We start from the raw sequence: 27186 nt of genomic DNA on the forward strand, positions 1-27186 counted from the left end.
GAAAAGAATTGGCAGTTATATTTAATTCAGGCTATGAGTTGTTTGTACTTGGTTAAAAAAAATGATTGTTTACATGTAATTTGTACATTTATTCTCTATCCCATTCCAGTCAAGATCAAAGCAACTTTCTTGACCCGAATACAATATGTGATGCTTATTGCATTGCACTTGTGGACCATATCCATGCTCCAAATAGCCCACGTGTGCCGTCATCTCTAGCGCTAGCCAAAGCAGCCATTGCCTGCCTTTTGCACATTGGGTTCTTCTTTTCCTTCTAATGTGACTTCATTCATCAGAAGCACAAATTAAATGTAAATTTCTGGATTGAAAAATATTTCTTTGTTTCCTTAAATGTTCCCCAGTCAGAGCCCTAAATCAGAATTCACACTCTTTATTTTCTTTTAGAAAGACTGGGTGGGGGTAGAAAGAGGGACACAAGCACATCATATTCACACACAGTAACATCATCAGCAAAGAACACGGAGAAAATGTCCACACTCACAAATAATCAAAGTAATGCAAATTAAAACAACAATGAGGTCTAATTTTTCACCTATTAAATTAGCGATACATTTTTTAAATGATAAGGCTAACAAGGACTGTGAAACCGATAATGCATCCATTGCTGGTAGTTGGTGTAAATTGGAAATTTGGTAGAATGAATAAAAACCCTGAAAAATGTTTATGTCTTTTCACCTAGTAATTTTATTCCTAAGTATTTCCATGGAAGAAATAATACAAAAGAAAGAAAAACTACAATATTTATCATGGGTATTTAGAAAGTTAAAAAAAATTAGAAACAAATGTCCAATAGCAGTGGAAAATGGTTTATTAAGTTGTTGCATATCTGCTCAATGAAATATTATGCATCCATTAAAATTATTATTATAATTGTTATGTAGCACCCATGGTGATGCTTGTAATATATTGAGACAAAACAGGATATAAAATTAAGCATGAGCTGTGATTGCAAGTAATTTTTAAATGTGTGTAGATACCGTGAATATGTAAAAATGAAAATAGCTGTGTAAGATAGTATGAAAGATGATTTTTTTCACTATTAAGAATTAGTTATCTTTATAATTTAATGCAAATGATTTTAGTTTCTCTAGTCCTTAAAAGTCAAAGGGCCAAGTTAGCCTTCCATTTCCTCCATCTCTCCCAGGAGGATAGGCTTGGAATGTCCCGGAGGGAGTTCCATGGCAGGCCACTTAGCTGTGGGGTATGAGGGAGCCCCCCGACACCAACCCCGGACCATACTCCTCCCCGCAGGACATCGCGGAGAACGGCTGTGCCCCCACCACAGAAGAGCAGCTGGCTAAGACTATGCCATCCCCGCTGGTGGAGGCCAAGGACCCCAAGCTCCGAGAAGACCGGAGGCCGATCACGGTCCACTTTGGGCAGGTAGGTACCGGGTCCTTTTTCAGGGTCTGTTTGATTTTCCAGTTTGGGGGTTTGTTGTTTTGCTCGCAGCAGAAGCTGTAGCACATGCGGCAGACGGTTCCTCATTCCAACTCTCCTTGGCAGAGCAACTCCATGGAGTTTTTCACGTCGTCAAATGTTTATTTGGTGCAAACATGTTTTGAAGGTGAATTTTCAAAAATTTCGGGGAGACAGTCTGGCTCTGGTCATCAACTAGCTCCACTGCTGAATGAAGTCATTAAATGCGGCTGCTGCCTCCCCCACTCCCAGGCATTGCCTTTAAGATCCCTGTTAGCTAAGCATCTCATTAGAACACTTTAGCATCCCAGGCCCTTCTTTGCACCTTCAAATAAAAGGCAACAAGCGAAGTCTTAAAAAAAAATCAATTAGGAGTTCTTTATTAATGTACTTCCTGAAAATCAATATCAGGAGTCTTGCTTCTCAGAGTAAACACCCTCGCTAGAGTTCTAGAGATCCAATTCTTTACCCAACTATTTTCAACGACTTGAGCATTTGAAAAATTGTCTACTCATTTTTTTTTCCCTCTTAAGTAACACATTGTACTCTGTATAGAAACTAAAATTGTTTTTTCCATTCCTATCCATGGTCATCTTTTTGGTTGAAAAAAATCGTGTGCCCTTCCCTACTTCTCTTGACTCTGGTTAGCATAAGTCTTTTTGTTTGTGGTTTATGAGAATTGGCTCTGTTAGCAAGATATGGTTATAATAAGAATTTGCAAGATAATTTATTCTTAAATCACCTGACTTTTTTAGCCACTTATTAGATGAGACATGATTAAACTAGTCTTTATGAATTTTACTTTAAATGTGATTGCAGTTTCACCATATGAAGGAACTAGAATCCTACCTTTAAAATATTTTTGGTTTTGAAAGACGTTTATCAAGGGCCTACTATATACCCAGCATAGAGCTATTTAAGAAATGAAGGGAACTGATGAAATCATAGCTGTAGCTATTATTGTAAGGTGTGAATTGGAATTGGTTGAAACATAAGAATCATTCTTCTCTAATCAATCTGTTCAGATAATACATTCATACATCTTTAACTTGGGGAGATTCACCCTCTTTTCTGATTTTACACTTAAAAGGGATATCCTGAGAATTGAAATGTAGTGCATGAAAGAAGCATGAATGGGAGGCGCTGTATGGTTAATGATTATCTTCAAATTGCACTGGAGTCTGCACCCCAAAGAGCTGCCTCCTCCCCAGGGTCAGACCCTGTTGGAAAGATCCACACCCCAGTTCCCCGGCTGCTGCGCTTGCTGAAAGCACAGCCCCTGGTTGTCGCCAGCATGGCATTCCATAGTCAGCTTCCTGCTTTCCTTTGTCCTCATTCCTGCACACACTAACCTGCCCATGAAAGGAGCCCTTGCTGGAGTTTGGAGCCCATTACAGAGAAAGAGGGGGCGGGGGAGAGGGATTTCATGGTGTTAAACATTCCATTTTCGAAACACAAAAAAAAAGGAGGCCCTATTTGAAATGGAGAAAGACCTTCTTTCCATTTCAGCAAGAAGTAGAGATGCTTTAATGTCATTCCCAGCTAAATGCAGAATAAGAGAGTGTGTGCGTGCACACGGGTGGGGGATAAACAATTAAAAAAGCCACCCCAAACTCTGTTGAAATAAGAGCTGTCTGTGCCTTCACAGGTCTGCAAACTGGAGAGGATGAAAGTAGCTTTTTTTCCCCGTTTGTCACTTCCCTCACGTGGCTGCCAGCATTATGCAAGTGTACAGGAAGGCAGGATTTTTTTTAATGCATGCATGTGGATTAGGGTCAAGCCCCTAGGATCAGCCATGCAGCCGGCTCTTCCTTCCAGCTGCAGCAGCAGCGCCTACCCACAGCCGCGAGATGCCTTAATTGAGACGTGCTGTCAAAGTGACAAACACATTTGCATACAGTCTACACTCTATTTATTTTCTCTGGAAAGGTCTACAGTCTGCTGTTGGTTGAACATTCTTAATCAGTCCGCTGTAAGTGAACTGCCAGCTAGCTCACTTGTGCCGGCCCCTTCTTCATTAGGTGACAGATTAGCTGTGGGGGGATGGGCCAGCGAAACTGCAGACCCCTTTCTTTTAACTCTTTCCTGCTTTGTCCCACAATAGGTTGTCCTTGAGTCCTTCCCCAACTGCCTGGTTTGATGGGCCATTGGCCACAGCAGGTAGAGCCCCTACTACTGGCAGACATGAGTTTTGTGGACTTCAGATTTTCCAAAAGAACAGGCCTTTGAATTCCAGTTCAAAATTTTTTGCCACACTCTCCTCCCATCTGTACTATTTTTTTGTGACTTGATGGTTTTCTTTAAATAGGCTCAAACCAGATATCCATACCAACTTTCACCATGTCTTGAGCAGTTGGTTAAATCATAGGTTTAATATACTGGCCTAATTTTTTTCTGGGCATATAAAAAAAAAATTTAAGTGTTCATCAGGGATCACCGAAGCCAGTCATATAGGCCCAGTGCTATAGATTGTCCTTTTGGAAAAACAACAGACCTGCTCCCCACCATATTTTCTGTCACTTCCACCACAGCCCTTTGAAGGAATTTTTAACCCCATTTTATGGACCCAGAACTGGAACTCAGAGACATTAGTGGATCTGCCCAGGCCCACAACACCAGCATGGAAACCCAGGAGAGTCTAGCTCATGCCAGCTCCCTCACCCAGCAAGGACGTCATCTGGTCAATATGTCTCTTAAAGCTGATATGTCCCAGCAAGATAACTCATCTGGCCAGGTCATGCTCACTAACCCGAGAAAAGTTCTTCCCTAGGTTTTCATTTTTGTGGATTTCATTCTTTAAGAACACTCAGCTGGCAGACTGTTGATGGTTGCATTAATCTCTACCTTGCAAAACTGGTGCCTGCACAGCCTGCCAAGGGAGCTCCATGGAAACATCCCACAGGGTGACAGGGGGTCCAACAGAGGCTGTTTGCAGAGGGCTTTGCAGCAGGGGGCTGGTGAGAGAGGAATTTAGCAGTAGGGCAAGACTGGCCACTGCCAGAGAGGGAAGGTGCTCTCTTGCTTTCTACCTCAGTTTTTCCTTCAAGGCTGAGACCTTCCCTCTTTTTATGCATCCATTCATCCATATGCTGTATATAAGACAAATAGGTCTTCAGTCTCCACCCTTGTAGGTCATAAGGATGGTGACAGACCAGCAGATGGACAGTCCCAACCTCAGTGCTCAGATGAGAGGTGAGTCCAGAATGCTGTCAGGGCCTCTCAGACAAAACCTCTTATCCCCCAGAACTACTCTATATACTCCCTCATTGGATCCTATGTTAAAGGATATTTTGTCAACATACCAAACTCAGTAGCAATTCATTTGTTTGCTAAAGCAGACACGTGTTATCCACTCGGAGCTTGTGATGAGCAAAATGGATGCGTTTTTATTTGCCTCTTCATCTTGATCATGTATGGTTTCTTCAAAGGTTCAAAAGTGGCTCCAGAATGCCTGTTCCAACCTTGGAAAATGCTTAGTTTAGAGAGGCTTAAAGGAACTATTTTTCCCCTTTCTCAAGTTTAGAATCAGTTAAGAAATAAGATCCAGCAGACAGGAGACAGTCAAATGAGATTAAAATGACAGCTTCCCCCTACCACCACCACCCTCGTACTAGGAATTGGACCCAACAGTGCTCTAAGCACACTCACAGCCCTTTTTATTTTTTTAAAACTGGTTCTTGCTAAATTTCTGAGGCTTGCCTCAAATTTCTGATCCTCCTGTCTCAGCCTTACAAATCATCAGCTTTTTAAATTAAGACTAAAGGAATATTGCATTAGACCTGAGGCCAAACGATTACTAAAATGTTGCCTCAGAATTTAAAAGACTCTTATGCCACACAAGGTAAGTAGACAATGGCTCTTCAAAGGGAGGAGCTACAGGTGCAGGGGGAGCTGGAAGAAATGACAGAGCATGCTTAGTTCCTTCCCAGACCCCAGGAGGGGGTCTTCTCCCAGGCAGGGGTGGGAATACAGGGCAGAGACAGGCTAAGGGTGCCCTCTGCTTTTGTCTCCTGGGATGGGGAATGGAAATTCCCTCCTTTCTGTGACCATAGAAGGGGTGAGGAAGCAGTGTCCTATACAAGGGCTGAGTACCCCATAGCTAGAACATCTTGCCCTGACCCCCTTTTCTTGAGAGGAGTCAATGGAGGCAGCACCCCATGGAAACTGCTGTGTACCTCCATTTAATCAGATGGCCAGGCCACTAGGTGCTTTTACATCTGTGCTCGTTGAATTATGCCTTAAGTAAGAAAAGAAAGCCTTGTACAAATGAGGAAACCAGTTCAGCTCGAACAGTGTTTGCCAGAAACAGTAGCTCACTCCTGGGCCAGCAGCACCCCTACTTCTGCCACATGCAGCCCTCCCTCCTGGATATGGCACTGGACTAACACTGCAGTCCAGTGATGCTGGATTCTGGCCCTAATGGTGCTGCCAAGGCTGTGGGCCAGGACCAGGCCGGCCTTCTCGGGGGCCTTCTAAGGCTAGGCAGGTGGGAGAATGAGGCTCACCTGAGAACTTAATGCAAACTACTCTCAGGGCCCCCTTCCTAATGTTTCCCCAGCTGACTGATCTGTAGACTACTTACCTGCTTCCTAGGCCGTCAGATTTGTGTGTTGAAAGATGCATCTGTTGTTCTCCCATCTGAGCAGAGATTTAGGAACTTTTCTTATGTAAAGCTTAAAAATATGATTAAACCAGAGTCCCCATCAGGCACCACTGTGGCTTCTGGAAAGCTGTGACAGAGAAGTTGGGACACCACCCTAGGCCCGGCTCTTAGAATATAATTGTCTGCCTATCTGTGTTTGGAGCATTTGGGCTTTGCAGTGAGTGGTGAGCCAGTCCTTCAGTTCCAGTCTCCTGCTTGGCTGGAGACACTGCCCAGCCAGGAAATGCCTTCTCAGCACCCTTGACTGAGAAACTCCTTCTGCCCCACTGAGATTGGAAGTCACACACAATTCCCTACAATTCAACTATTGATCCCAGACATCTCCAGGAGGTCGCCCCTGTTCTCCAGAAGACTCCAGTGTCAGCCGCCCGTGTGCTGTGAGCTCCATCTCCTCCATCTCTCCCTTAGTGAGTTACGCTGCTGTCCATCCAGATCTCAGTACCACACACTACTGCCATAGCCTCCCCTCTACCTCCTGACACTTCCCTGTCCCCTCCTCTCCATCAATTCTGCCACAGTCTTGGTGCAGGTAGTATAATCATTTGCTTCAATCGCACTGGCATCTCCACTGCAGTCATCACATAGCCTTACAGAAGGCTACCTAAATAAAGCGTGCACAGGGGCCCATGTCAGCCCTTGCTCCTAGCCTCCCCTAAAGACTCCCCTTGGCATGGCCCATGAGGCCCTTCACCATCTGTCTGTTCAAACCCAGAGCAGATCCCTTTTGTAAACCCATCCAGTCCATTTCTTGAATGTTCATCTCCTCCCTGAAAAGGTGAGTCTCTCAGAGGTCCAGCGCCTTCTGCAGGGCCTGACATGGAACTGGCAACCAGTTAATATCCTGGGGTTTGTTATTGCTACAGATGCTTAAATTAGGTCATAATTGATTGATTATTGTTTAAGTATTGCTGTGTCCAGTAAGTTATTTGATTTCATTTCAGTTGCTATGCTTATAATTATCTGTTCATTTGAGAAAGAAAAATGAATATTCCATTAGTGGTCAAAAACTAATTCCAAATTCACTTTCCATAAATAAGGATTAGTTTCTAAGTAGGAACAGCTTTGTATTGTAGCAACTTAGATCCTGTCTCATTTTATTTTGTGTATTTTTTTGAGGTTCTAAGGTCGGTCTAGATGCCCCGAGAAAGGAAGTGGGGAGGAACAAGGTAGAGGACCACCTTGTGCCCTGCACAAGTAGTCGCTGTGCAGGAGATAGGGAGGGGAGAGAAGGGAGAGGCTCTTTAGCCCTTCAATTACATAGAATAAAGCAACTGCATAAGTCAGACATAAAGATTTTATCCATAAAAGAGACTAAGATAGATACATAACCAAATGCAATGCTTGGACCTAACTCAGATGGAAGAGTATATTTTCTTTTTACTTTTTTTTTTTTTTTTAGTTGTTTGTAGACATTTATTTTATTTATTTATTTTTATGTGGTGCTGATGACCCAGTGCCTTACATGCTAGGCAAACACTTTGCCACTGAGCCACAACCCCAGCCCTGGACCTGGAAGGATATATTTTATTTTTACTTTAAAGACATTCTTGGGAAAGGTGGGAAATTTAAAGATAAACTGGGATACTAGATGATGTTAGTAGCATGGTTTTTTATGTATTCCTTATCGTTGTCCCTAGGAGATACATGCTGAAGTATATAGGGGTGAGATGGCATGATGCCAGAAACTTACTTTCAAATGGTATGGCTAAGAAGTTACACACATGCATGCACACACACACACAGAGTATCCATTCAGAGACAGAAGGAGAAAAAAACCAAAAACAGCCTCTCACCCCCGCCCCCAAACTTAACTGCTAAAAGGTGAATACCCATCGGTTGGTAAAGGTAGAGTGCATGAAGCACAGATTTTGGAAGCTGGCACCTCTGGGCTTAAATTACAGCTCTGTCTCTGACTAGCTGGTGACCTTTAGTAGGTCACTTAACCTCAGTGAAACTCAGTTTCCTCATCTTTAGACTGGGGGCGATAATGTCTGAGTCATAGGTTGTTACCATGATTAAATGAAATTTGGCTTATAAGTATCTCCCTCAGTGCTGGCACCTAGGCCCAGTGGGCAGGAGCAGAGTTGGTTACCTTCCAGCCAGCCCTGTCTTCTTAGGGCTTTGTCTTCTTCTCAGGTCTTGAAACATGCCCTCCTGCCCATGCACTTATAACTGACCTGTGTCCATTTCGCTCTCAGTAGGAAAACAAAGCTTAAGCCCAGAGGAAGCTGTCACTGAGCAGAGGGAAAGGTCCTGGTGGCTTCTCTGGGAGCTGGCACTGGAGAGAGCAGATGATGCTGCCCGACTCTGGCTTGGACTTGAGAGCAGAGGAGCAGGGGGCGGGCCAGTAAATCCAGCTGGGAGCAGGCTGGCAAGCATCAAAGTCATTTTTCTCATTGGGACTCACCAGCCACATTCTTAGATCCTGGATGCAAAGCTCCCTATACACCATTCTTTCCAACCCTGTCACTTCCAAAGTGTGTTTCCCCTCTCCATTGCCCTTTTTTCTGCTCTTTTCAACCAATCTTTGTGCAAGAAAGCAGAGCACTGTGTTGGTCTCCCCACCACATTCTCTCCAGTTCCTCTGGCTCCAGTCCAGCCTTTGTGCCAGCTGTAGGGTGACTGTAACAGGGCCCTGCCTTCTGTTCTGGTAGGGTTGCTGTCCACAGTTGTTTCAACTCACTCATTGCCATTAACAAAAGCAGCATTGCCCCTAGATGGCAGCAGGTCTCTTTTTAGGGTAATAGGCTAGACCTGTCTTTGCACATGCACTCAACCTTTTATAGCCCAGGCTAACCCAGAGACAGACTTCTAAAAGGCTTAGCAAGGCTGCAGTTTGCTCCTCTGGAAAGACACATTTCATTTCAGGAGGGAAAACTTGCCAATAAACAGAGAAATCAAGATTCTGAAAATCTGTAAGGCTGAGTTGAAAATTGAGGAGATTTCTGAATGAGCATTCAGTATTGCCTTCCCAGGTTGCATTCCCCTCATTGCAGGGAACCAGAGAGGCCAGGCCACCCAGCAGTGTGGGTAGAGCTCCTAGTATGCCCTGGAAGAACTGAGAAATGTCTGCAGCCAGTGAAGAGCCAGCTTAAAAATAACAGTTTTCTTTCTAAGCCATATCACCTTCATTTCAGCACAAATGAAGGATAGCTACAGAAGGACTGGGGCCAAGGTCAGTCTCCCTCCCAGACCACCCCACCTGGGACCTGAGCACATGTGAGTCTGTGTGAGCACCTCCTGTGTGTGAGCATGTCTCCACACAGCTGTAGGAGGGATGTGAGGCCAAGTTACTCACCCTTGGCCAGGCACACGCCCTAGAGAAACAGTGGCCCATTCCAGTAGGTTGACCCATGTAATCTGCTCAGCTCCCCTTTGGGGGGTCTCAGAGAAAAGGTTAGGCCCAGAGAAGATGGGGACTTAGCCAAGGGTCTGCAGCTCAAAAGCCATTGTCAGGAATGAAAGCCATATTGTTGATTCTAATACTTGGGTTCTTTACCAACTCTGCTGAGAATGTGACAGTTCTGGGTTTGTAATGTCCGAGCCACTGCAGTGATCTGAGCAGGTGGCCCAGGATCCCAGGATGTTGGAGCATAAGTATGGCTTTGTCCCTGGTTTCCTTAGACTCTCAGGCCCTCCTTAATGCTTCTGACCTCATTTAGCACTAATACAAGTAAGCAGGTGTCCTGCACTTGAAGAAGTGTTGCCTGTATATCAAACCGCTGGTCCCAAAGGCATGCTGGTGCTTTCCTGATATGCGTGAGGGAATAGAACACAGGATAAAAACCAAACATGTATAGAAGTTTGTATTTGTGATGCCAGGGGCAAGGGCCTGGCTGGGAGTCTATACTAATTAGGGTACCTGGAGTTGCAAGAGACATAAAACCCAAAACAGAAACTGTTGGCTTATATTAGCTTCAGGTGCTTGATCCAGGTATCAACTCATGTCAGGCCCATGTATTTTTGCCATATTTTTTGACTTTGCCTCTTCTACTAGGGCCACTCTGCAGGCCTTCTCCTAGTGGTGGAGCAAGTACTATAGCTGCAGACCACACCTTTCTAGGGCAAGACCAACAGGAAAGTGAGTGTCACTTCCTAGAAGCTTTCTCACTGCTGATAAGTGGAGACATGGTCTTTGCTTATTAATCCAGCTGTGCTCCTGTGCCTGTCTTAACAGTGTTTGTGGCCAAGGACTCTTGTGTGCTGTGGGTGAAACCCCGCCTGAAGCACAGGCCTAAGAGACAAAGAAGAGGTAGTTCCTGGGAAGAAAATCAGATGGCTGCTATCCAGATAAGGACAACAGATCAAACTAATAATATGCACAGAGACCAAACTGGAAAATTTGTCCCAGCCTCTTGTGGTATTGTCTGATGACAGAGAGAGGTTCAGACCCAGAGCTGTGGAGATCCTGAAGTCTAGAGAGCATGGAGGGCTGAGTCAAGCTCAGATGTCAACCATCGTACCACATAGAGAGGGAACAGAAGAGAGATGGCAGGTCAGTGCATGATAGGCCAGAGATATAGGAGCAGGTGACCCAGCTTAAAGGGACAAGCACAGCCATTCATGGCTACCTGTTCTGGTTTCTGAGGGATGGAGAGCAGCAAGGTCAACTACCGTGTATGACCAGGAGTGGAGAAGGAGAAACTCCAAGAACTTTTGTCAATTAATTGCTCAGCAAACAATCACTGATGGCTATTACGTGCTGCATGTGTGAAAACAGGGATAAGTAGACGAATGGATAAAAAAAATGTGGCATTTATACACAATGGAGTATTACTCTGCATTAAGAAATGACAAAATCATAGAATTTGGAGGGAAATGGATGGCATTAGAGCAGATTATGCTAAGTGAAGCTAGCCAATCCCTTAAAAACAAATGCCAAATGTCTTCTTTGATATAAGGAGAGTAACTAAGAACAGAGTAGGGACTAAGAGCATGAGAAGAAGATTAACATTAAACAGGGATGAGGGGTGGGAGGGAAAGGGAGAGAGAAGGGAAATTGCATGTAAATGGAAGGAGACCCTCAGGGGTATACAAAATTACATACAAGAGGAAGTGAGGGGAAAGGAGGGAAAATATAAGGGGGAGAAATGAATTACAGTAGAGGGGGTAGAGAGAGAAGAGGGGAGGGGAGGGGGGAGGGGGGATAGTAGAGGATAGGAAAGGCACAGAATACAACAGACTCCAGAATGGCAATATGTAAATCAATGGTTGTGCAACTGAAGTGATTCTGCAATCTGTATATGGTGTAAAAATGGGAGCTCATATCCCACTTGAATCAAAGTGTGAAATATGATATATCAAGAACTATGTAATGTTTTGAACAACCTACAATAAAAATTAATTAAAAAAAAAAAAAAAAAAGAAAACAGGGATAAGGATTACCTGAATCTAGGGAGACCACAGAGCCACAGCCATTGTTCAACTTAATCCATCTGGTAGTTTTGAAAAGCCCTAATTTGTGCTGGTGTGATGGGGCCCTGAGGCATCTCCAAGTCTCCTTTTTGCCCTTTTTATTTGCTTTAAACTCCAACGAGTTTTTTCTTTAGGGTGGGGACTGCCAGCGTCCTCAGGAGATGCCATTACCTCTGCACTGGATGTAGCAGTGTTTGATCACACTCTTAGTCAGAGGGCTCACTTTACTAGGGTGGGTGGGAGCCACTTCTTCAGGCTGTGTCTCAGATACATGGGGAAGTTTCCAAACCTGAGTGACTGGTCACTCTCAGATGGGGTGGCAACTGACTTCCTGTTAAGTCCCAGATTCCCTATCCTGGCTCAGGCAGTCCTCACTTGCTTTATCCATTGCTTACAATGGGAAATTCTCACTTTTAAAGCTGTTCCTTAAGCCAAAGATGTGGTCTCCAAAAAGGTCCACCCAAAATAATACACAAGAGAAATGGAAATTGGGTTGGTGGAGCATGGCATGGCTGACTGATGTACAAAGGCCAGTCCAGCTGAGCTTTGTACCCAGGAGCTGCATTTTGTCCTTCCTTCCCATGGATGGTGCTCTTCCCATGTTCTGTCCTGCCTCTGACTCTGCACTCTGGGGAGTGTAGTGCTCTCTCTGTGGTTTCTAGTGCCATTTTTGTTCTGGCATCTCCAGTGTCCACTTCTTACCCATTCATGCTTCATGAACTTCAGCTACTGATGACTTATTCTGCCCTTGGTCTTCCTAGGCATTCTTCTGTCATTTAACCAAGAAGTCAGCCCCCTTCACTCCTATATCCCTCAGATTTTGTATCTCCTCCACTGCTCTGTGAGGCACCAGCATGTCAGAAAAGACTATTAAGAATTGAGATAGGTCCATCAGCTCTCAGAGTGTGGGTCCCCTTCAGGATTCCCTTCCTAGTTGCTAGTTGGCCTGTATCGTTAGAACATAACCAGCCTTGAGAACCCACCCTGACCATAGCTGGATCTTCTGGATTGGAGGTCCTTGTCATCCTCTACTTCTGGTCAGTTCCTGCTCACCTCCAATACTCTGTGAAGTGCCCACCCTTCCTTTCCTCTAGCCTCTGACACTTGTATTCATTCACTTACCAGCTCTTTATGGACATCTGCTCAAGGCCAGACCCCACATGGGGCACAGGGAGGACCCCAGGATGAATCAGCTCCTATCATCTCTACTGCCAGGAGTGTCCTTCCTCTTCTGTTCCACCTGATAGAATTCCACCAGTCCTCCAAGACCCTGTCCCACCACCCCTGCCCCACCAGTCCTCCCTTCCTTTTCCAAGTCTGGTGCTTCCTTGCTACTCTGGGCTAGAACTGTCCCTGCTGGCTACTTTCAGGTGGTGCACTTCCGTTCAGTTCCCAGTTGGGGACAGTGTTGGGTTCATGTCTGTATCCTTGGCACCTTACAGATCCTGGCACAGACAAGCTGCCCAGTGAGAGTTTGGGGAGTGACAGAGTGGCGAGTGAATGTGCATGAAAGAAAGCAGATCCAGGACGAGATGAGGGCGGGGTTACTACTCCTTCTGTCCTGGAGTCCTGGTCAGCTCAGCAGGGAAGAATCCAAAAAATGAGGGTGGCGGCTGTTTCTCAGTAACTGTGTTCACTTTAGATTCCCTGAATTCCCAGCCGTGTTGAGTGACAGGCCTCCTGAATCCCTGAGTCTGTCCACGTTCGGCAGTGCCTCTTTGCCAGGGGACCAGCCAGAGCCTAAAAACAGCATTTCTTTAAAGGTCTGCGTTGGAGCCGCTCATATCCAGCTCCCTGCCAGGGAGATATTGAGCCCAGCAGGACAAGAGCAGGAAATCTGACTCAGCGAGACCAGAGGAGGCATTTTCTCAGATTAGAATTTTCTGTGCCAAAGGTGGGGAGTTTATCACAGTAGGGAAGGGGAAATAGAACATAAAATATTGAAAACATATTATATCCCACAAGCAAGATCCTCTGAGAGAGTCAGCTCAGTGTCTGTGGCTGTGCAGGTAGTCCCTGCTCCGTGGCCAAAGGAGTGTGTGACAGGAGCTGCCTGTCCTATATCCCTCATCAATCCCTACCTAGCTCTGGTGGAGCCAGGCACTGCCTGCAGTCTAGGTAAATTACCAACTGCTGCTGTACCCTTGGAAAGGGATGACCAGGACCAATCAAGAGAATGGAAAGCAAGAAGGGGTCAGTTGGATGGAAGCAGTATTCATTATGATATGAAGCCAGGCCCCTCCCAAGCATCATCTCACTCTTCTCAACAACCCTGTAAGTTCAATGCAGTCAGTATCCCCAGAGAGCTGATGCTCAGAGATGTTGGGTAACTTGCCCAAGGTCATAAAGCCGCAAAGCAAGAATTCAAAACCAGGCCTATCCAAAGCAGGAGCCGGGGCTCTCCCCAACCTCTCATCAAATCCTTTTCATCAGTTCCACCTACTTCCTGAGCCATGTGGTTTGGGCCACCAGTGGTTTAGGTCACTTTTGAAATCCAGCAATGTAAATTAGGATGGCTATGGAGGCCAAGGTCACTTTGTCCCACTTCTCTCTCACTCCTGTCTGAGACAGAGATGTTATCTGGACATGACAGAAATGTTTATCCCCAGAAATAATCTAACCCAACCCCAGGTGCCTTAGCACAGGGCTGAGAACAACAGATGCTGCCCTTCTAAAAGCTTACCTTGTGCCTGGCAGGGGTGAGGGCCCAACCCTCATCCCCTGGCTGGTGGAATGAATTCAGATTCAAAGCCCTTGCTTCACCTACCTCACTGTCCTGCTGGCCAGATCCTGGGACAGCTGGCTGGTGACCATAGCTCCGTGGTAACCAAGGCTGCATGCTAGTCTCCTGAGCAGTTTATGTGAGGTCACGCTGACCATGTCTGTAACTGGCTACCATTTTTGCCTGATTAGTTTGGTTGACACCCTGCTTAGTTTCATGTCTTCTGGAATTTTGTATTACACTTTGTGTATACTGCCAAACACTTCAAATATAATAAAAGAATGAGTGGAGAATATACAAAAGGTACTTTTCCCAAAGAATGTCAAGTGTATCCCTCTTTCATTGGTAACTAGAAGCCAGGGTGGGGTTCTATTCAAGAGGATGGCAGCAGGGATATTCATTCTGGGACACTGTGGGAAGAGATGGGAGTAGTTGTTTAAACTGGATTCCTGGGATGTTGTTGCCATCAGCCACATGGTTCCATAGTTATGGACTCATCTTGGCCCCCCTTGGGATGCCCCAGTCCTGAACCCCCTCTGGGTGAATCCCTGTTTTCACATCTGGAGGCATTGACTGTGAATATTTCCAGATGAGCATCAGGTTGAGCCTTGGCAAGATGAAAGGCCAGTGGGATGAAGCAGTCAGTAGAAAGCTGGAGACTGACCTCGCAGATGTGAGGATTTTTCTTTCTGCAGAGACAGAGAGGGAGAGACAGAAGTGTTTGCTTGCCCATAACTGTCTACTAAACACCTTCATTGTCCTGACCTTGATAACTAGCAAGAATTCTTCTTCCCTTGCATTCCTCCCATCTGTGATTAGAAACTTGAAGCCTTGGATTCCCTGGCCAGGCACAACCCTGAGTTAGTCTTTTGTGGCCTCATGAATTCCTTCCTTCTTTCATTCAATACACAAGGCATGCCAGGTGCCAAGGCCTCATGGTCACAGGGAAATGATACCTGTCCCTGCCTTCATGGCACTCATTGTCTGGGAGAGACAGCTAACAAACATGTGGAAAGAGAAATGCTAATGGACATGAGTGTGCTGTTCAGAGTAGGTGCTGAGGAGGCCTCAACAGGTAACATTTTAGTTGGCTCTTGAAAGATGGGTTGTGTATCAAGTGAAGCCAGAGGGCATTGGACATTCCAGGTGAAAACAGTGTCATATGCAGAGGAGAGGAGTGACTTTTCAGGGGAAATGGGGCCAGCATAGAGACTGCGGCCAGCAGATACAGGCCAGGAACAACACTATAGAGGAGGCAGTGACTAGGCCTTAAGGGAGCTTCAATCTTACCCTGTGGGTGACTAGAAGCCAGGGTGGGGTTATATTCAAGAGGATGGCAACAGGGATATTTATTCTGGGACACTGTGGGAAGAGATGGGAGTAGTTGAGAGAGGTCTCTAGTGATGCCATTATATTTCAGGAAAAGCTTGTCTGACCAAGGACATTATTTACAGGGGTGGGAATGAGGGCAAGATGGGGAAGATGTTTAGGAGACCAAAAGGACCACACAGTGAGGCAGCTGGGCGCCCTCCATAGGAGCTCTTGAAGTTCATCGTAAAATGGCACAAGATAAGACACTGTCCATATTTCTCCTCCTCCAGCCAATATGCTCTGCTGAGGCTTGAGATATAGCCCACGGTGAAGGGAGGGTCCTCAGGGCTGTGTAAAGTCAGTAAACACCTCCCTGTGTAGCCCAGGGTGATAGGTTCTGCTGAGGGGGGTGAATCAATGGCCTACTTCAAGGAAATAGAATGTGGCTCCCTTCATGCTCTCTGTCCTGCATTTTTCCCAGGGTTCCTACTGACCACTCACCTTTTTACATCCTCTGGGTCCTATAAGCGCCAAGATCTCCATAACTTGCTTCACCCTCCATCCCAGAGTATGGACCACTGTAGCTCTTCCTCCCTAGATTGCCAGCTCTTCACCATGCCGGGTCATTTTGTCCAAGAATTATGTACAGCAGTAAATTATGTACAGCCAAACCAACTTTACAGGCAGCCTCTTAAAATGCAAGCCTGTGCCCATGGTAGTGGAGACCATCCAGTTGTTGAGCTAGTCACTTACGATTTGTTGCAAACCCACACACACCAAGCATAGGCAGCTTGTTAGGCCTTTCACGCCAAGGATCCCATAAATAAATAGCAGAGAGTGTCTTGGTGCATCAGGGCTGGAGTATGGAAATAGAAATGCTGTATAAATAATACATATTTACAAAATAAATATATCAATACATTAGAGTGTGCAGCCATAACCAAATCACCTAGTTTAACAATCATGGGAAGCTCCAAGGGTCTGCCAAGTGATTGGCTTCCATCCATCAGTGTGCATCAGCATTAGAAATGACCGCTGAATGGAGGGGGTCCTTCTGTACACTGACCTTGAGGCCTTTGAATTGAGACAAGTGGTGAGATTGCAGGTGGGCACCCTGACACACAGCTTTTCAGCCAATGTGTGACACCTACCGCGGCCGTGTGTTCCTGCAGATGTCTTAAGGTCTGCTGCGAAGCAGAAGGCTGATTAGCACCGAGTTGCAGGATGTGGTAGGTTGCACCTACAGGAAGATGGCTGGCTGAGGAAGACGGATTTTCTAATTATGCAGATTTGCTTTGGCTTGCAAGGGGAGCCAGTGAGTTCACTTCCTGAGTGACTGTTCCCAGAGCCCTATAACTTTCTGCAGTTCACCCTGAAGGTAGGGCTGGGTTTTTGGAAAGGCAGTTTCCCATCTCTGCTTCCCCCTTTGCGCTCTGACCCCCACTGGGCATCTGGCTCCAGCATCTGGAGCTCCGAAGAAGCAGCTGACAGGATGGCCGCTGGAGGAGGCGCCCCTCCCCTTGGTTGTGATGGCACAATGCTGGATTTCAGTATTTTAAATGAAAAATATATGCAGTTAGCTGTGCGCTGACAATGTCCTTGAGGATTTGACAGTGAGATTTTCCAGCAGTTGGTCTTCGTTAGGATCCTGGCGGTGTTTAATAAGGCAGTCGAACTGCTGGCACCTTGGGTTCCTGTTTGTTCTCTGAGGGCTCAGGGGCTGCTGCGGTAAGCACATCGACCAGAGCTGATCATTACAAGGGCGTACGCCACCATGAATAAAAATGTCACACGTTTTCCCATCTCACAGCGGTACAAAATGTCAGTCCTGTCAAACACACATTGCAGGGAGCTGTGTGCAGTCCGTACAAATTGGAGAGCTGCATATTCCCCCAGCCTTCTGATATTCTTCATTTGAAGCTGAAGAAAAACAGTTGTTAACCTATTAGCTAGGATTTTAAACTCTGCCGAGGCGCTGGATAGTAGACTTTGACACAGATAGAAATGTATTCCAGGGTCCAGGAATTTTAAACCAGGTTCTCCATCCATTTTTTTCTGAGGGAAGAAAAAACAACCACCCCTCTGTCTAGTGAACCTGACTGTCTTTCTTTAACAGACACACTGGGGAAATTTTGGGATATTTCACATCTAAGCTTCCCATCACTTCAACATTTGCATTCCACTCAAAAAGTCTCTTGCTTTTAGGGATGGCCCTGGGGCTCAGCCTGTACGACTAGGTTACCTCCAGGTTGAGAGTTTTTCCTGATCAGAAGGAAACCAGAAATGTTGCCAGTCTGTGGACAAAATAACCTGAGTGATGGGGACAGTGGCTGGTTTGCCTGGCATTTTTCAGATGCTTGGTGATGACCTGACTAAGAATTTGATGCTGGCTTCCTGCTCTTGAGCAGGTATTTCTTTGCACTTACTTACTACATGCCAGGCCTTGGGCCAGAGGCCAGGGTCCCCTTATGAACCCCTGAGGAGCCTCCTTAGGGGAGAAAGGGCAGCAATGCCCTACTCATGGGAGCAGGAGGAGAGGGGAGACTTCTCAGGAAAGGGAATGCAGGCTTGACGAGCAGGACTCCATCAGGTGGGCAAGCCAGGGACAGGCTTACAGGACCAGCATGCATTTGTTGAAGGGCAGAGGTACACAGGGGCAGGGCAGGCACTTTGCAGGGCTGGAAAGAAGGGGCTGTTTATGGAGGGATGCGGGGATCATTGAGACATGGCCTGGTTTTGAACGGTCTGCTGAGGGAACAGGGATGCAACTAGTTCCCCTGGGCTGCTGGCAACAGGAAGAGCAGTGTAGAGGCCACAGGAACCACCTGACCTGGGAGCAATCATCAGGTTCTCTTTCCAGAGATATGAGGCATTCTATCTGTACCGCTGTAAAATCAGGAGAAGGTTTTTATTTTAATTTCCTAGTAGCATACTGTTTTGGGTGGACATCATTCCAGAGATGATAAATGAGTCTTGGTTTTGCTGAGCTAGCCCTGGCCCTTAATGTACTGAGCAAACCCTTGCCAAGTCGGGACCCAGGCTTGGTGAGATGCATGCAACTGCCTTTGTGGTCAGGACAGAGAGCTCAAAGGATGTCACAGGGAAGCCTACTCAGGGCCAGAGAGGTGCCCTCGGGCTAAAAGGAATGCATTTCAACATCTGCCTTCTGCTTGTGCTGCTTCTCATGGAAGGAGGGAGGGCTCATGGATACATGATAAATGAATCCACGACCTGGAGTCAGATCGTGGCTCTGCCACTTGTAAGCTATAAGGCCTAGCCTAGGCAAGCCACTGCAATACAGCCCAGTTTCTTCATCTGTCAAATGGAGATTTCTACTTCTTTGTGGGGTTGTTGAGATTAGAGACCTTACATGCAGAGCTCCTAGCACAGAGTGTAGTTTGTAGCAAATTCTATGAAACCGTAGCTCCTGTTGATATCAGAGAGGGATCCTCTCTGGAAGCCCCTCCTCTAGCCTCCTGAGTCATGAGTTCCCACTTTCTGAGAATGTCACCCAGGCATCCTTGATGACATTCCAGATGGCCATCCCAGTATAGGTAGCAGTGAGGCGCCTGCTTCTTGCTTCTGTCTGGGCAAAGAATGGCACATGTCAGCAAAGTTCCCTGCCCCTGGCCAGCCACCGGCCACATCTGGTACCCGACCTGTGGCCACCATTGGGATGCCACCTATTCAGACTATGCACCTGCACCAACTAAAAACAAAGGACTCCCCTCCCCTCCCCCCCAGTGCCAGCCCTCCTCCCTCCCCCACCGCTGTCCCCCAAGCGGCCAGGGTCACCCTGCGTGGTGCAGCCTTCCCTCCCAGCTGCCTGGCTGCTTTTGTTCAGCATGTGAACTTCCCCGTCAGCCGCGCTCCTTGCACGGGAAGTAATCAGGGATCTTGACAAGGCTTCAAACCACAAATGCCACTACAAATTAACCAGCACCACTACAAAATACTACTCCTGTCAACATGGGGAAGAATGCGCTGCTCTTCAGGACCAGTCTGAGGCGGCTTTCAGCTCAGCACTCACGCATGGCAAAGAGGGTGCTGGGCCCTGTGGAGTGAATGGCCTGGCAAGGCTCCTCATTGAGGGAGAGGCAGGCATGCCTTCTCCAGAGATAACAACTTGCCTGGCCCTGGTGGCAGGTGCTGCACTATTCTCCCAGGGCCACCTTCAATCCTGAATGCTTCTCAGCCCCCTTGCAGGTGGCACCTCAGGACAGCAAGTTGTGAGGCACATGGAAAAGTTAATTGGAATTGTGACAACTAGAGATTGCACCCTAGCCCCTCTAGCATAGGTACCGTGGTATGAATATGGGCGAAAAGCTTCCATTTCCCCGTCTGTGGAATGGGATCACAACAGAGCCTCTGCCCCTAAGTTGTCAGGAGCGACTAGAGTCTTCTGAGTACCACTTGGCCTATTAAGGAGGCTCCAGCATGCAGACTCCTTCCTTTCCCATGATAAAGCCCTTTCATGTTGCCAAGTGAGTGGACGCTCACTAGATGGACACTTCATCCTCAGTCGTGATCTCAAAGTCTCTCCCATGCATGATAGCTGGATGATAGCTCATTACCTCTGCAAATGCTCTGGGGCCAAGGGTCCCCAGCTCCCTCTGGGTGTCCTGTTGAGCAGCTCAGGCCCAGAACACATGCCATAAACACCAGGCCCCAGTCTGCTCCCGCCATCTTCACTGCAACTCTGAAGCAGAGGCAAGCATTTGATCCTCCCCAACAAGCAGGATCCCCTCAGTTGAGGCTGGATGAGGAGGACTGGAAATAATGACAGGAGTTGGGGGACAGGCAGAGCCGTGCCTGAGAGCCGGTTGGGCATTTCAAAGGAAACACTCCACAAAAATATCACTTCAATGCACTCTCTTTTAGAGGCATATCAAAAGAAGCTCTCTTTTATTTCCATACCTTGCATAATAGCAGATTTCCAGTCCCAAAGAGTAGAGGAGCCTTGCTCCCAGCCCACAGGCCCTTTGTAAAGCTGCAGCAAGCATCATCTTCCCCTCCCAACTGGGTCCCTTTCACACACAGGTCAGAGCATTGATGTGGCTACTAGCCAGGAAAATTAACCAGGTGAACTCTTCCCTCGTTAAACAGCAACAGAGCTTATTTGTGAATTTTCTTTCACCCTCTCCATTCCCAGCAGCTTATCTGGTTGATGCACATCCCCAGAACGAATAGAGAAACTCCAACTCCTATCCAGTTTCCCCTCCAGGGCCTCCTTCTTTAGGGCCAGGTGAGGTCTGGTGGGAAAGGAGTAATTCAGATCGCAGTTCAGACACAAATCAAGGTGTGCTTTGGGACCAGTCTTAGAAGCCAGCTGTCTTGCACACCAGCCCCATTGGGCATATCCCACTTCTTTGGCCCTCAGGAAGGAACATACCTCTCAGGGAAGGTTGCCTCCCTTCTCCAGCCCACCCCAGCTTGGCATGCACAGGCCCCAGCCTTCAGCAAACTTGCATGAGCCTGGTGGCCTCCAGCATCTGTCCTCTTCAACCTCCCTGTCTCTACTTGGTGGGATCTGACCTGTCCCCACCAACTCTGACATTTCACTTTCTATGTGGCCTTACTTTCCTGGCAGTGAAATGGGGGTTCTGATTCTGACCTTGTATAGATGTTGAAGGGATAGGATAATTCCAGGGATGTCCTCCATTGATAATGGAGTGAAGCCATGTACCCATTCCTAAATAGGCACTGCTCCTGGACTCCTTGCCCCAGCTGTAATTTTTAAAATTTTTTTTTAGTTTTAGATGGACACAATATTTATTTATTTTTATGTGGTGCTGAAGATCGAACCCAGGGCCTCACACATGTTAGGTGTGAGGTGCTCTACCACTGAGCCACAACCTCAGCCCCAGCTGTCATTAATTTGAACTGAGCTCATAGACCATCCTCCAAAGTCCTGTCATCTTTGTGACCCTGGGCAAGGCCTTGCCTTTCCTCATCTATAACATGGGGTGGCAGCCCTCGTTCCCTATAGAGAATTCCCTGAGCTAGTGAATGTGCCATGCAGGTAGGAGGTGCCTTGGCTGTGCCCACAATACAGGCTGGCTGGCTTCCTGGTGCTGTGGACAACCCCCCACTCCCATGCATGCTGCATTCTCTGCCCCCAAGTCAGCGCCTGGCAGTTGAGCATTTCCCACCCCACAGCCCCATGTAGGGCGCCCGCTCATCCATGCCGCCCAGGTAATTAAGTTGATATTCCAACATGACTTCCCCTCCTGACCTTTTGGAAACAATGTGTTTTGCTGCATCAACAAATTAACTGCAAATCAGATGCTGTCCTCATAAATGTGGGTTTCATATCCAATGAGCATACTCACCTGGCCCACATGGCTGACAGATAAAAACGCAGAGGGCCAGGCCAAGACTGGCAAAGGCCAAAGGGTTCCTCTCTTCTCTGGGACCTCCATGTCAATTACACCTTCAGGCTTGCCTTCTCATATTCATGTTTCCCTGCAGTCATGTGGTCAGGGCTTAAAGTTGGCATTATGGAGGCCTGGACAAGTCTGTGACTAGAGGGGATTGTCTGTCAGCCCACCCATCCACCCATCCATCTAATAATCCACCAAGCTTCCTCTTATTGTGTCCCTGATTATGTTTCTCCCACAGAGCTAGAAGAAATTTACACTTCTTAGCCTGACAGTCAAGGTCCTCTTATCTGGCACCTATCAACCCTTCCCAGGTTCTGGCCTGTCCCATCCTCATAGCCAATCTCATTCTACTCTTGCTAGAATACTGTGGCCCCCCTGTACCCTGCACCTGAGCTCCTCACCACCCCATCCAGTAAAAGGACCCTTTCTTTATGTTTCCACAGACCTTGGCATCCCTGTATCCTCTTGCATTTTGACCTCTCCATCCAAGTTTTGTTCGCCTGTGGGCCCCTGTGCCTGCTACAGAGTACAATCCACTATGTATTGAATAAACAAATGAATCATTTGCCTCTTTTGGGAAATACCAGAAAGAGATGCTCAAATGAGGAAAGAAAGGGAAGATATTGATCCCTTCTAATAGTCTTTTCTCTAAGGCACAGATCCCTAATAACAGAAGGGACAAGGATTAGAAAACCATGCTGTAAAGGATTCCAGAAAACTTTGGGAATTTTAATTGACAAGGATAACACAATAGACTCATAGTACCTATTTTTTTCCTTTCTGGCTACTAGCTGTGTGACTCATACTAGTCCCATAACTTTGCTGAGCCTCCTATTTCCTATCTCTATAATGGAAATAATTCTTCTCTAACTTGCCTCACCAGAGAATGTGAGGCTCAAAAGAAAGAAAAGGAGCAGAAATGGTTTGAAAGGAAAACGCATCATACAAACAGAAGAGATTAAAATCCAGTGTCCTTCAAAAGAGCCTAACTGACAGCATACACCCTTGGAAAACCAAGGACCTCACATCCATAGGATTTTTCTGGGGAAAAGTGTGAGTCCAATGGGAATATAGGATTGGATGGTTCCAATTCATCCTCAGGATCCCAGGATCCTCAGGATCCTCTGCAGTCATGCTTGTAGCCTGGGAGCATCCTCACAGCAGTGCTTGTGACTTGAGGTCATTTCCTGCCCCAAGAGGGTTAACTGAGACAGAGAGAGGTTAAACATCTCACCCAAGTGGTAGAGCCAATACTGAGCCCAGCTGGAAAAGGAAGAACCAGAAAGATATCTCTCTCTCTCTCTCTCTCTCTCTCTCTCTCTCTCTCTATATATATATATATATATATATATATATATATATATATATATATATCCATATCTTTCCAACCCAACCCAAAATATATTTTTCAGGGTTTTAACCCACAAATACTCTTCTCACCTACAACGTGGGTCAAATCCCACTAGACTGTACATTCTTACCTTCTTTAAGGATAAGAGACTATGTCCTGTTCTCCTCTGAATCCCCAGGCCTTGGCCCCTAAGTTATTGTTCCATCAGCATACGTGGGAGGCCTCCTTCCACTTGCCAGAGCAAATCTGCTTCCCCAGATGTGGCCTTCAGAGACAGGGAGCGTGCTCTTCATTGACCAACGAACCCTCCAGCCCTCCTCACCATCCAGCTCAGAAGGTGCCAAATAAATAGTTAACTGAACTCTTCTTAGCCAAAGATTGCCAAAGGCCAAGTCTTTTTGATCTTATGTAAGAAGCAGTGGTCAGTAGCCAGGTACAGTGTGCATGCCTATAATCCCAGTACTCGGGAGGCAGAAGCAGGAATATTGCAAGTTCAAGGCCAGCCTCAGCAACTTAGGCCCTAAGCAACTTAGCAAGACCCTGTCTCAAAATAAAACATTAAAAGGGCTAAGGAGGGATGGGGCTGTAGCTTAGTGGCAGAGAGCTTGCCTCAGTATGCGTGAGGCACTGGGTTTGATCCTCAGCACACATAAAAATAAATAAAGGCATTCTGTTCATCTGCAACTACAAAAAAAATTTTTAAAGGGCTAAGAATGCAGCTCAGTGGTAAAACACCTCTGGGTTCAATCCCCAGTACCAAAAAGAATGAAAGAAAAGAAACAGTGGTCAGCATCACTATATCTTGATCCGTCCAGGGTGTTGAGAATCGCACTGGATATGATTTCTAGGCAAAGGCATCAGACCTCTACTGCCCTGTTCCTGCATTAAAGTTCTTCTGGATTTGCCTTCACCAGTGGTGGAGAGAGCATAGATTCTAAGAAGTCTGAGCTCTGCTCTGTTCCTAGTGCTATGTGGATCATTACCAGAAAGAACAGGCTCTCTGCCACTGGGGCCAAGTAGATGAACAAGCAGGGGGGTCAGCTGTGGGCCATAGTCTTGTAAATGTACAGAATTTTCTATGGAGCTGCAGTGTGTATGTGGGGGGTGCCTACCTGGTGATGATGACATCACAGAGTCCCAGCCCACTCTGCAGTGCCTGCATTCACTTTGTCCTGCGTGCAGCTTCCTGAGTGCTGGGGCTATTTTCTAGAAAAGGGTATTTTTCTGAGTTGGTCTTCCCTGGCTTCTCTCCCCATTTCCCATCCAGCTTACCACCACTCCCTGCCATGGCCTGTCCTCATTCTCCCCAGAGTTCTCAGCTCTCCTCTCACCACTGTCTTTGTCCCCAACTGGCATCTACCCCAGGGAAATTGCAGCCACCATGGCCAGGCAGCTCTGTCACTCCCTCACTGCCAGGAGGCAGAGGCTTCCTCCTGTCCCCTTGTCCACTGACTCTCTGTGAAGTACCCTAATATCCAGCATCCCTACAGTGGGGTCCTTGTGATGGTGCTCACAGATGAAGACAGTGAGGCCTGGGATTTGCCAAAGTCACCCAGCAACAAACTAAGCCTGAAGACTGGCCTCTGTTGGGAGCAAGGGGACTCTCCACAAAGCACACATTCTAGCTTTCAAACCTAAAGCTGTTCCCCCTCATTCATGGCCTAATTCCTGCTCATCCTCCAAATGCCTACTTGTCCCCAGCCTCAACATTGGTGCCCAGGACCCACACACCCCATGACAGGGTGCCCTCATAATTACTGCAGCCATCCCCTTCCTTCCCTCAATTTGGGGGTCTTTAAAAAAAATGCACACCCCCCACACTAGGAGTTCACTTTCTCCCCTTAGTGGCCACCCTGGGATGGCATCCACGTCCAGCATCAGAGAATTTGTATTAGTGAACACATCTCCCTTTCCCATTACCCTGGTGACTAGATCCCTCAGTGCTGATGGCCTGTAAGGAAAACCCCCCAGACATCAGATAGAGCCAGAATGGCTTCCTGTCTTGATTGCTTTTGTTAGGTTTGTTTTTTATCTATCCAGTTGTGCCAGGACATCTTACCACATTACCCTTCACAGCGTCAGTAACCCCCCAGCTTACGCCATCAGCTCCTAGGCTACACATAGCCAAGAAGCTGCTGTCCTGTTGCCATTTATAAGTTCCATTGCAAAAGAACCAGCACTTCCCTCAGACAATCACAGGAAATAAGTTACTTACCAAATCTGAAAAAAGTAACATTTGTTGAGTTTCTGCAGAAAGTTTAAGCAAAAGTCGTTGGCTGAGCCCCTGTGCTGTACTGAGAACTATTCTAGACTCTGGCTTGAGTAGAGAAGTGAAGGAACTGATAGTGACAATCTGTGCGCTATGCATTGGTGGGGAAGGTCAAATGTCAGATTGTAGAGGTAGATGGGTAGGGCTTTGAATACACAGGCCTCATTTTCCAGGAGATATTAGTGGGCATTATAGTCTGTTCAAATAAATTTGTGATACAGGACTTTTTAAAAGGTTTTTGCCTGGGCTGGGGATGTGGCTCAAGCGGTAGCGTGCTCACCTGGCATGCGTGCGGCCTGGGTTCGATCCTCAGCACCACATACAAACAAAGATGTTGTGTCCGCCGAGAACTAAAAAATAAATATTAAAAAAAAAAAATTCTTAAAAAAAAAATTTAAAAAAAAAAAGGTTTTTGCCTGGCTTGGATGGGGTTTTGTTATTTTGTTTTGTTTTGTTTTTCAATTGTAAGAATTGGCAGCCATGCTGTGCTAACAGGCATTATAACTCTCCAAAAGGAGTCAGACAGCAGAAAGCACCTCCCAGGCCTGTCTGGCTGGGGAAGCCCTGTTGTCCCTTCACACGGTATGGCTCCTGGGGCAGTGTTTCTTAACAGACAACTTGGAAGATGTGGCCCTCCACTAAGGTGATTTAAGCTGGCAAGTGGAATGATTGGGCATATTTTTTCTTTAAGTTCACTCTGGAAACAGGTGTAGAAGATACATTGGAGAGGGGAGGAATCCTGCTAATGGTGACAGTTGCTAAAGTCTAGTGGTGGCACCTTGCAAGAACCTGACCTGCATCGTCTCAATGAACCTTTCTAACAGTGGGTGGGTGCCATCATCCACCATTACCTGCACTTCATAGATTATCACAGTAAGGCTCAGTGTGGTCAAATCATGGGCACAGGGTAAATCAGAATAGGTGAGGCAACTGGGGTTCCATCCAAGACTGTCTGACCTCAAAGGCTACCTCCTGAGCGCTCTATTACACTGTCACTTAGCAGGGATGAAAGTACCCCAGGCCAGAGGTGTCAAGCATTGTAACAGTGGGATTGGAAAATATAGTTACCCAGAAGCATACTGGCCAAGTCTAAGAGAAGCAGGGGACAGTCTGGCCTGGGGGCGGCATCTTGTACATGTGTGGAAGGATGAGCTCCTGTCTCCCTGTCCTCTTCCTTCTGAGCAAAGTGACCTGGGGGTCCTGTCCCCTTCTGCCCCACACTTTACCTATAAAGCCGTGGAGAGAAAGAAACATGGCAGCTGTGCCCATCTGTCTGGGAGCATCCCCTACCCACCAACTAAAGAAAGGGCCAGGTTGGGCCTCACTCCCAACTAATGGCAGACTGGGAAGCCACAGTGTATTTCCATCCAGACACACTCCCCATGTGCTAGGAGAGATCCCAATCCTCCATCAAGTCCCTCCACCAACTTTTCTCTGGGGCTCTTCTGGCAGGCCCTGTGCTAGACATCAAGGATCCAGGTACACCTGTGACATGGGCCCTCCTAGGAGTTGAATTCAGAAAATGAATTCCGGGGCTGGGGATGTGGCTCAAGTGGTAGCGCGCTCGCCTGGCATGCATGCGGCACGGGTTCGATGCTCAGCACCACATACAAACAAAGATGTTGTGTCCGC

General features: G+C 46.9%; 1 protein-coding gene across 5 annotated transcripts in view; it reads left to right on the top strand.

Moving 5' to 3' along the window:
- The window catches only part of Dennd1a (DENN domain containing 1A), a 530651-nt gene that overhangs the window by 473232 nt on the left and 30233 nt on the right, over positions 1-27186 (top strand). For all 5 annotated transcript variants that reach the window (XM_076845503.2, XM_076845505.2, XM_076845504.2 and 2 more), the window contains exon 19: positions 1273-1404. In XM_076845503.2, the coding sequence (XP_076701618.2) occupies positions 1273-1404 (132 nt within the window). The remainder of the gene's footprint in view (positions 1-1272; positions 1405-27186) is intronic.

Source organism: Callospermophilus lateralis, chromosome 2 (assembly GCF_048772815.1).
Source record: "Callospermophilus lateralis isolate mCalLat2 chromosome 2, mCalLat2.hap1, whole genome shotgun sequence".
Taxonomy (NCBI): Eukaryota; Metazoa; Chordata; class Mammalia; order Rodentia; family Sciuridae; genus Callospermophilus; species Callospermophilus lateralis.